At 38.3% G+C, this 10,000-nt stretch overlaps 1 protein-coding gene across 5 annotated transcripts in view; it reads left to right on the forward strand.

The window, feature by feature from the left end:
• The window catches only part of Adk2 (Adenosine kinase 2), a 52,919-nt gene extending 46,325 nt beyond the window's left edge, over positions 1 to 6,594 (forward strand). For all 5 annotated transcript variants that reach the window (XM_086552846.1, XM_086552843.1, XM_086552841.1 and 2 more), the window contains 6 exons: positions 316 to 451; positions 2,764 to 2,909; positions 3,668 to 3,838; positions 4,298 to 4,448; positions 4,957 to 5,043; positions 6,205 to 6,594. In XM_086552846.1, coding sequence (XP_086408972.1) covers positions 316 to 451; positions 2,764 to 2,909; positions 3,668 to 3,838; positions 4,298 to 4,448; positions 4,957 to 5,043; positions 6,205 to 6,332 — 819 coding nt within the window. In that variant the 3' untranslated portion in view covers positions 6,333 to 6,594. The remainder of the gene's footprint in view (positions 1 to 315; positions 452 to 2,763; positions 2,910 to 3,667; positions 3,839 to 4,297; positions 4,449 to 4,956; positions 5,044 to 6,204) is intronic.
• Positions 6,595 to 10,000: the final 3,406 nt, after the last annotated feature.

Below are 10,000 nucleotides of genomic sequence, written 5' to 3' on the forward strand. Positions count from 1 at the left end.
TTTTCTTCTCCTTCTGTTCCTTCTTGCCTTCATCCTCATCATCCTCATCTCTCTACCTCTTCCTCCTTATCCTCATCTCTCCATCTCTTCCCTCTTCATCCTCATCCTTATCTGTCAATCCTTTTCTGTCTTCCTCCTCATCCTCCTTTTCCTTTTCCTTCCTCTCCTCTCTGACTTCTTCAAACTATTCGTTCCTTTCGGCCTTCTTCATTTCTGTAATCTTTGTCTCTCGAACTTATCTGTCACACCAAGCATCATTTCCACCTTCAAAGCTTTCTCCCTCGCACTCACCGTTCTCACCCTCTTCTCCTACAGTGGATCCTGAGAGAGCCCAAGTGCGCCACGTTCATGGGATCCATCGGCAAGGACGAGTTCGGCAAGACGCTGGCGAAGAAAGCGGAGGATGCAGGCGTCGTGGCTCGTTACCAAAAGCAGGATGAGCATGACACAGGTATAGAAATCCGTCTATTTGATGGAATGTATCTATTTTCTCTCTCTCTCTCTCTCTCTCTCAATTCTGTTATTATTATTATCATTATTATTAAACTTTACTTATTATTTATTATTCCTTATTGTTCATACTCTTCTTTGTCTTCCTTTTCTTGTGTGAGAAAAGTGCCCGATAGCTGTTGCTTTAGCAGTTGCTTGTCTCTTTGTCAATTTGTCAATTTGCAGGTATATTAATTCTTCTTTTGTCTTCCTTGTGTTTCTTCTTTCTCTCATTAGTGAGTAGTAAAGGGTGCTTAAGCTTATGATTGCTTTCTATACATGTGTGTGTTTGTATATGTATACATGTGTGTATGTATATATATGTCTCTATATATATTTGATTATGTATATATATATATATATATATATATATATATATATATATATATATATATATATATGTATGTATGTATATGTATGCATATATATGTATATATTACATACCTACATATTTTTTTTCTCAATTAGTCTTTTTTTCTATGCATTGTAACAAGGGCATTCACTTTCATCAATGTTATTTTTCCATTTTTATGTATATTTTTAGTAGTCTTAGACAAATACTTTTTGGAAAAAAAATGCTTTTTCCTCTTTTCCAATTAACAGGAAAGTGGGAAAAAAACTTATTGCTTCATCTTGCATCTGAATTAATTAAGGATAATATGAGCATATGAGCCTACCCTCCTCCCACCCATAACAAGGAGCAAGTACTCCCTCAATCACACTCTCTCTCTCTCTCTCTCTCTCTCTCTCTCTCTCTCTCTCTCTCTCTCTCTCTCTCTCATCATTACAGACTCCCTCTCCTCACTTCATGCTCTAAACTCATACAGAAATGATAACACAGGACTCGTGTCAACAGCGAGGCATAGGTTGAACAGATTGTTTCTGAAGGATGTAACCACTAAAATATTGTGGGTACCATCACACATAAATCTAGAGTTACACGATATGGCTGATGCTCTATCTAGATCATACAGTCATATGGATACTATTGAGTATGACATTGGTGTAACAACTGAGCATGTACGTAAGATCATAAAGAAAAAGCTCTCCACTCAGGCTGAAACTGAGAGAAATGCTGAGCAAGACACAAGCAGATCAATCATTCACCATAATGCTATGTCCAAGACAAAGCATATCTACGGCAGTACAAACAGAGTTACGAGACAGCTTGATGTAGTGACCGCAAGGTTACGGCTTGGCTACAAATATTACTGGGAGTATAGTGTTTCAAACAATGCTGGGGGGACTGAATGCAAGTTGTGCAGTCAGCCCTATTCACACACCCTTGACCACTATGTAATGATATGTCCTCTAATTGAAGAATTTCGTGAAAGGATTGAACGTAAAACATTGTACAGTATTGCAACATCCTTTATAGAGGACGGCATTTTATCAGATATATTACGTAAACACAAAGACTTTGCCTGTAATAGATAAAATTGCAAGGCCTCTCTAGAGTGATATACATGCACTACTATGTCTTATGTATAGCTTTGCCCTAGCTTATTGATTGACAGGGTCACAGTAATATCTGTTTTACCAACAATGTATGTCTCAGAAACTAATATGAACTGTACAAATCATTTAGGCATAGTTCCTATGCCTATTCATGTGTATACAATGTATATAGTATGAATAAACATATCAAAATCAAATCAAATCTCTCTCTCTCTCTCTCTCTCTCTCTCTCTCTCTCTCTCTCTCTCTCTCTCTCTCTCTCTCTCTCTCTCTCTCTCTCTCTCTCTCTCTCTCTCTCTCTCTCTCTCTCTCTCTCTCTCTCTCTCTCTCTCTCTCTCTCTCTCTCTCTGTCTCCTCTCTCTCTCTATCTATCTATCTATCTATCTATCTATCTATCTATCCTACCTCCTTCAATCCTCCTCCTTGCTTTTTGAGACTAGCAAGGGAGAGCCAGGGAATCCCCCCTCCCCTCCCTAATTCGCTTTTTGGGCAAATAAAGCAAGAAACGTGCCCACTTTGATGGCAAGTCAAAGTTATATACCCCATAATTAACATAATAAGCCATCTGGCCACTTTGTTGGCAGAGTAGAGGCCTCTACAGGATACCCCCCCCCCCACTCCCCTCCCCTCCTCTGCCTCTCCCATGCTCCCCCTCCACTAACGCAACACCACGCATCACGCCTCACACTGCCATTGTGTGCCCCTCCCCCCACACTCCCTTGTCCATCAGCCTCTAATGCTTCAAGGTCCAGCCAGCCAGCATGCTGCACCTGCACCTCCCCTGAGCCCAATCCTCTCCTCTCCTCTCCCCTGCAGGTACGTGTGCTGTTATTGTGACAAAGAGTGGAACATGCAGGTCGCTTGTAGCCAATCTTGCCGCTGCCAATCACTTTACCAAGTCTCACCTGGAAATTGCCGAGAACAAGGCCCTTGTTGAGAAGGCCAACTTCTACTATATCTCTGTGAGTTTTAGTTTTTTTGTCTTTTTTTTCTGATAAGTTTTATTATATATGGCACAATTATATTTGTATTTTCTCTTTGTTTTCTCCATTTCTTTGTTGGGATTTTGTTTTGTCTGTTCAAGGAGTTTATTGATAAAGAATTTGTATGATTTATTAGTGGTGTTTTTGAACTTGGTTGGAGTTTCTTTCATGATAGAAGCAGAATCATTAACAACAATAACAAAAAAAAGTTTTAAAATGCTGCTTTCATTCTCTCTGATTCTCTCTGCTTAACCATCCTAGTTGAAATTAGAATGTAAGCTTCTTTTTTTTTTTTTTTTAATGAAAGATCCCGACTTGTCAAGCATAAAGAAATAGTTTCCCTCACCATCTAAAAAATAAAATGAAAAGATAAAAAGAGAGAGAATGATGAATAGATATGTAGATGAATGGATAGATATAGATAGATGGATGAATTGATTGATTACTCAAAGGAAGAAATATAGAAATTATCATTTTCTGGTATGTATGTACTCAACAATTCTGCAAAAATCAGCCAAAGAAGAGTTTCCAGATTATACACCACAAATAACTAAATTAGAACATAATTGTGTATTAAAGTAGACTAAAATTCCACGTTTTCTTATTCTGTATATGCACGAAGCTCTGAAATGTGCCGTCTTTTAGAAGTTAGACACTCCAAATATCATTCGTCAATCCAGAAGACCGTCATCATCTATCGCGTTCCTTTCTCTGATAACGTCCCTTTCCTCCCAAAGGGCTTCTTCCTCACTGTGTCACCCGAGTCAATCCTGATGGTGGGTGAACATGCCTGCGAGAACAATAAAGTGTTCAGCATGAACCTGTCGGCCCCATTCCTCTGCGAGTTCTTCAAGGACCCCATGATGAAGGCTTTCCCCTACATCGATATTCTTTTCGGAAATGAGACTGTGAGTAGTAGTAGTAGTGTTTTTTTTTTTTTTTTCTTTTCTTTTTTTTTGTTCTGTGTTATTTTATGGTGTAATGGACATCTTAGGTGGGAAACACTCGCATTTTAATTAGAGGTTTTGAATGTGATTAAATTTTATATCATACAAATATATGTTTTTGTGGTTAATTTCTTTTTGTTCCAAATTTCTTTTCACTTGATCTTGATTAGTATGTAAATTGAGGGATTCTAAACTCTCAAAGAAGAGAATAACTTTTAGGTAACCATTCTAAAGAAGGGGAACCTTGTTAGACCTATGCCATAAAATATTAAATTCCAGTTCATATACCAGTTTTTGAATGTATTAAGTCCCATTCACATTGAGAACTGTAGTATATTTTCCCCTTACTATGAACTGTGGAATACTTATGATAAGACAGATCCATTCTATTATCTCTTTTTTTTTTTTAATGATATACAGGAAGCAGCCAAGTTTGCCGAGATCCACGAATTTGGTACAACAGACGTAAAAGACATTGCCCTAAAGGCAGCCGCCCTGCCCAAGAAGAACTCCAAGAGAGACCGTATTGTTGTGTTCACACAAGGAGCTGAAGATATTATTGTGGCCAGAGGTTAGTTGTATTCTTCATATTTTTCTTGATATTTTTTATTTTTGATACAGTTTCTCGTTTCTTCTAACAATTTGTTTCCTCCATTTTTCCTTTTGGAGGAATGTCAGAAAACCCAAAATTTTATTTTGAACTCAAGTTTTATGTGATTGTAACTGTTCTCTCCCTATGACTATGTTGATAACCACTCACATACACATCACTTTATCTATCATCAGTGTGATCATATCCCTCTTTGTTAACTATTGAATTACGATTGATGTACTTCATTCTTGAATTAACCAAGGCTTGAATAAATACTGTGCGGCACAATACTGTGCCGCCCGGCAACTGGGCTTTTGAATGCGCGGTACACATGCTGTACCACCCGTCCTGTGTGGGTTAAAATCCCTTAGGGCACACATAGTAGATTACAGAGGAATAAGAATGAAATTCCAGTTGTACTCTCCTTTGACTTTTCTTTACCTGATAGCAAACAGAAGGTGATGCTAATGTTTCAATCCTTTTTCAGACGGCAAGATCACACAATTCCCCGTGGTGAGACTCCCCACTGAGAAGCTCATCGACACAAATGGTGCTGGTGATGCTTTCGTTGGAGGTGAGTTCTCCTGAAGGACTGAGGTTGTAGAAGACGACTTGCGTTTAAAATTTAATTGATCGAGAAATACTGGTGGTGTTTAACCCACTCATGACGGGGGCATTCCAGCCTTGCATGTCACAATGCCGGGGCTTTCGAACGCTTAGGCCTAAATCAATTAAATGGCTGGCACAATATTGTGCCGCCCGGCCACTGGGCTTTTGAATGAGCGGTACAGTAGTGTACCACCCGTCCAGAGAGGGTTAAGCCTTTGCGGATGAGTGTCAACATTGTGCTGACGATAATTTTTTGATGAGTTAGATAATGTCTTAAGGGTGGTTGACATTTTAAGTGCACTTGACATGGTATGGAAGAGTTATGCACCTTGCATTTGCACAAGAACACCCTGCTGATAATCATAGCTTTTGACAAGAGAGATAAATCTTTAATTAAAAATCAAGCAGTTAATTTGCATGGCAAGGTACAACTTGTGCAAAATTTATATTTTGTACACTTGTGTGAATAAGGCCTGCACGAATGTGGATACACTTCAACAATGATGTAAAAATCTAATTAGAAGTGCATAAAAAGCCACTCTTCTTTAGCAAGCTGTCACTCAGCCTTTGCGGTGATTTTACCCATTCATGCCGAGGCTTGTATTTGCCTACTGCCACTCCCACTGGCTAGATAACAAGTGAGATCTCTCCTGGCACTTTTCGCCTGTCTGAATCAGAGTGGTGATGATAGGTTTTTGTATTTCTTTACATTGTTTTCACAAGGGAATAAAAATCTCTATACAAATGGAACTCCCATTATTATATACTTATGTAATAATGTAAATAAAGTTTTGAGGGAGAGATTTCACATCATCTGGTGGGAATGGGTTAAATAACCCATCTCTGCTGTGTAAATAACGTGGGAAGAATTGTTTTAATTAGTTTTTTGGGTAGGTGATTAGCTTGGTAGTAATATTGATTTTAGACTAATGCTATACTTGTAAAAAAAATGATCTTATGCTCCTCCATATACTACTTGAATGATGATATATGTCATAAGAGTGTTTAAGTAGTTACAGGCATTTCCACATTGATACCATTAAGTTGCAATATTTATTCTCTATTTCTTCATTTACATTGAATTAAAATGTATTCCTTGATAATAAGTGTGTTCCTCTACCCATAGGCTTTCTGGCGCAGCTGGTCCAGGGGAAGTCTGTAGAGTCGTGCATAAAGTGCGGCATTTGGGCAGCCACCGAGATCATTCAGAGATCAGGATGCAGTTTTCCAACCGACGTTCATTATACTGAATGAAATGTGTCATTTTCTTTGGAATATAATTTTTTTTTTTTTTTTTTTTTAATAAATATTTAGAGGCCAAAAACCACTTTGATAAATAAATATTGAGTCCTTTTACTTCAAATGAGGGAGGGCATTTACTTTATTTGTAAGTGCCCCTTATTTTTGTTTTTATTTAGTTCTTGGAAGTCAGAGTTTTCAGTCTCTTTTATAAATGGAAGATCATTCTTGTTATTTGTTAAACAAAGGTCTTTTTTATAAACTTCAGACGATGAAAGTTCTTTCCTTTTTTTTCCCTTTCTTAAAGCACCAAATAAACATGTAAAATCCTAATGATGATAATAGCTGAAATAATGAATGACCTGACAATGAACCTAATCACTGGAAAGTATTTTTACAACATCCAAAAATGAGGTCATATTCAACTTCTATCATTCATATTGCAATATAATCGATACTCGGTTGAGTACATGTTATACAAGATAATGAAATATGTTAATCAAAGAATAATTTGCATGCGTGTGGATGGGCACGTAAAGCTTTCCTTGAATTTTCTCCATTTCTGATGTCACCGAGCAGAGTTTCTCAAGGAAAGGTCAGCCATCTAGACAGGCCTTAGAAAGCATTAGAGAATCCATGCAAGAACAGCATTTAAACATGTATTTGGTCATGCATCTTGAAAAACATTCCAAACAAGTAAGATAATTAATAAGTAAGGTGTCAATTACAAGTAGTTATTGCAGTAGGTCCTCCTTCCTCCAATTATATAACTAACTTGACCAATAAGGAGTCTGTTAATGGTAATACATTATTTCAGTCTTATTAAATGACTTATGAATACATATTACTTTAATAAGTGGAATAAAAAATTGGATTGAAGCAAATATGGTCATAAAAGTATTATTTAGAGTACAGTGTGTTCCACTACACAAAATCTTGAAATTCTGCTCAAAGTTTACAGTATGTTAACCCATTCACGCCGGGGCCGTTCCGGCTTTGCGCTGTCGCAATACCGGGGTTCTCGAACGCATAAGCCTAACGCCTCGAGATTCTCAGGCGCACAAGCCGCGAGCCTGGGTTGCCCGCTCGCTCTTCCCGAGCGCGCGGCTTCCCCTCATAGCTCGTCCAGGGCGTCTGACGCGAAAACCACAATACGTGCTATCACGTCAACCGGCGTGAATGGGTTAATGAAAATTAGCTAAAACTCATTAATTCTTTTTTTCTACTTTCTATCTTGCAAAATTTTAAATATCAAAATTTATTTATGACATGTTTTTCAAGATTGATACACTCAGAATGTAAGGAATCGATGTAACAAATCTGCACTCATTTTTGGATATAAATACCCTAAATTGCTGTATCATTTCTTGAGTTTTGGAGGGGGGAGGGCAGTTATCATAAATTTGAAGATGTTTACCAGGGTACCTTCCTGCTCCTAACCCTCTAGAGATGAGCCACGTCTTAAATTATTTGGCCTGGGCTTGGCTTCTTAACATGTTTTTCCTATTTTCTAGAGTTACGGTATAAAATACGAGTATGATATATTATCAAATTAGCACTAATTAGTTACGCAACTGAAGGAATAACTAGCTTGTATTTTTAACATAAATTAAAAACATTTTTCCGACATATTTCTTACTCTTATGCAAAAAAAATGCACAAATAAAGCAAGTTGGCCAATGATCTTTTGAAGTGTAACGAGACATCACATTTAAAAAAAATTACAAACTGAATGTGAGCATGAGAGAAAATGAGGGTTTGGTATTTAACCTTTTGTGGACGGGTGACATGACATGCATGACACACAAGTTTTTGGCCTGACGTATGTGTTGACAGCCATCATGGTATAGTTGATGTTAGGGGAGAGTGTGGACGGCCATGTTTCTCTATTACTCTGAGTAACAATTATCCAGTGACTGACAACATGAATTGCACTTAAAATTATTAGATTGCCAATTATTCACCAAAGTAGGTTAGTTTAAAGTCCCAAATGTAAGACCAGCTCCCAGCAGGAAAGAAAGCCTTGATGGGTGCATATCCAGTCTTTATCAAATTATCTTCATAGAGCAATGCCACACAAGCAAGATTTCGACCTCCAATACAGGATGTGCAGGGAGAATGAGAAGAGTAATGATCCAGACAATGTGCAGCTCTGCAATATGCCCCTCCCCTTCTCTTCACTTATAAAACCCATCAGGGGTTCCACACAGATGGCACTAGTGCCCATCTTGGGCACCAATCAAACATATATATCCCCTTCTGAAATTGGTAAAGAAAATATTTATGAGACAAGCTTAACTATATTTACCTGTCAGTAGTATTCGTCATCACACTTTGGAGAGAAAAGCTACCTGAAAAAAAACTGAAAATTTAGATTAAACAGATTTAATTCTGTATTATTAACCCCTTCCCGCCTGCACTGTTCCGTCTTTGCATGGCTGCAATGCCAGGGCTCTTGAACGCATAGGCCTAAATCAATTATACAATTGACGCTGCATGCCGGCACCCGGCGCTATGCATATTACATAAACACCGTCTGCGGCCGGCGGTATCGGGTTAATAGTTGGTCATTCACAGAACCCACATTTGGGAGATTAAACAACCATCAAAGGCTGATGTGCTGTGATATCCAACAGAAACCTTTATATTAGGATTGTATTTTGAGGCAATTTGCAACCATAGCAGAGGCCCTAATTTTTTTTTCTGACAGTACCTGATAACAATAGTGATGATTTTAAAATATCTAAAAAACATTTTAGATACTCAATACATGGAAAATATAGTACAGAAAATGTTGAAGGGCATTTCTCAGTTAACCCATTCACGCCGGGGCCATTCCGGCTTTGCACGGTCGCTATACCGAGGTTTTCGAATGCATCATCCGAACGCTTCGAGATTCTCAGGCGCACGGGCCGCGAGCCTGGGCTGCCCGCTCGCTCACCCCGAGCGCCCGCCTTGGCCAGATATCTAGTCGGCGGCGTCGGACGCGAAAACCACGAAACGTGTCAGCACATCATCCGGCGTGAGTGGGTTAAAGGAAAGGTTTCCGGGACATCTTGCACTGTTGCAAAACTGGTTTAAACGGATAGTATTTTTTTCCTCAGTTGTTGTCAAGGGCATTAGAATATGAAATAATAAAGACAAGTTGAGGAAAACTAATCATGACTGGTTCCTTACTTTTCACAATCCATAATGCCAAGTTATCAGGTAATGATTATGATAGTAACAAATATACCAATGAATAAAATCCCAGTTTTCATCTATTTATCACAGAAATGAGGTACACCCAGGAACTTGACATATACTGGTATAAAAAAATGCATGGCTATCAATCATGATAAAAAAGCCAAGCAAAATGACATCACTTCAGTTCCCAGGAGTCAAATTAACCTTCCACTAGCCTTCCCTGGTTCTGTAAACAGATTCAAACTATGTATTATCACCCTTTGTGCCAGGCCTTGGAACACGCTCTGAGGAATAGGGGAGTCAAACCATAGTGTTCTTTGCCCAGATCCTACTATTCATTTGTTGATATATAGCTCATGCATTGATATCTTTTTTTATATAATTATAATCATAAAAAAAAATAACTTTCAAACCCTGCCTAGATAAACTAAGCCTAGTGAAGTTTATTTCCTGTGTAACCAAAATGTGAAGCTAGGTTGCTCAGGGTCCAGGGTTGT

The sequence above is a fragment of the Penaeus japonicus genome, unplaced genomic scaffold (assembly GCF_977035675.1).
Source record: "Penaeus japonicus unplaced genomic scaffold, GWHDUDI00000001_assembly GWHDUDI00000027, whole genome shotgun sequence".
NCBI classification, from domain to species: domain Eukaryota; kingdom Metazoa; phylum Arthropoda; class Malacostraca; order Decapoda; family Penaeidae; genus Penaeus; species Penaeus japonicus.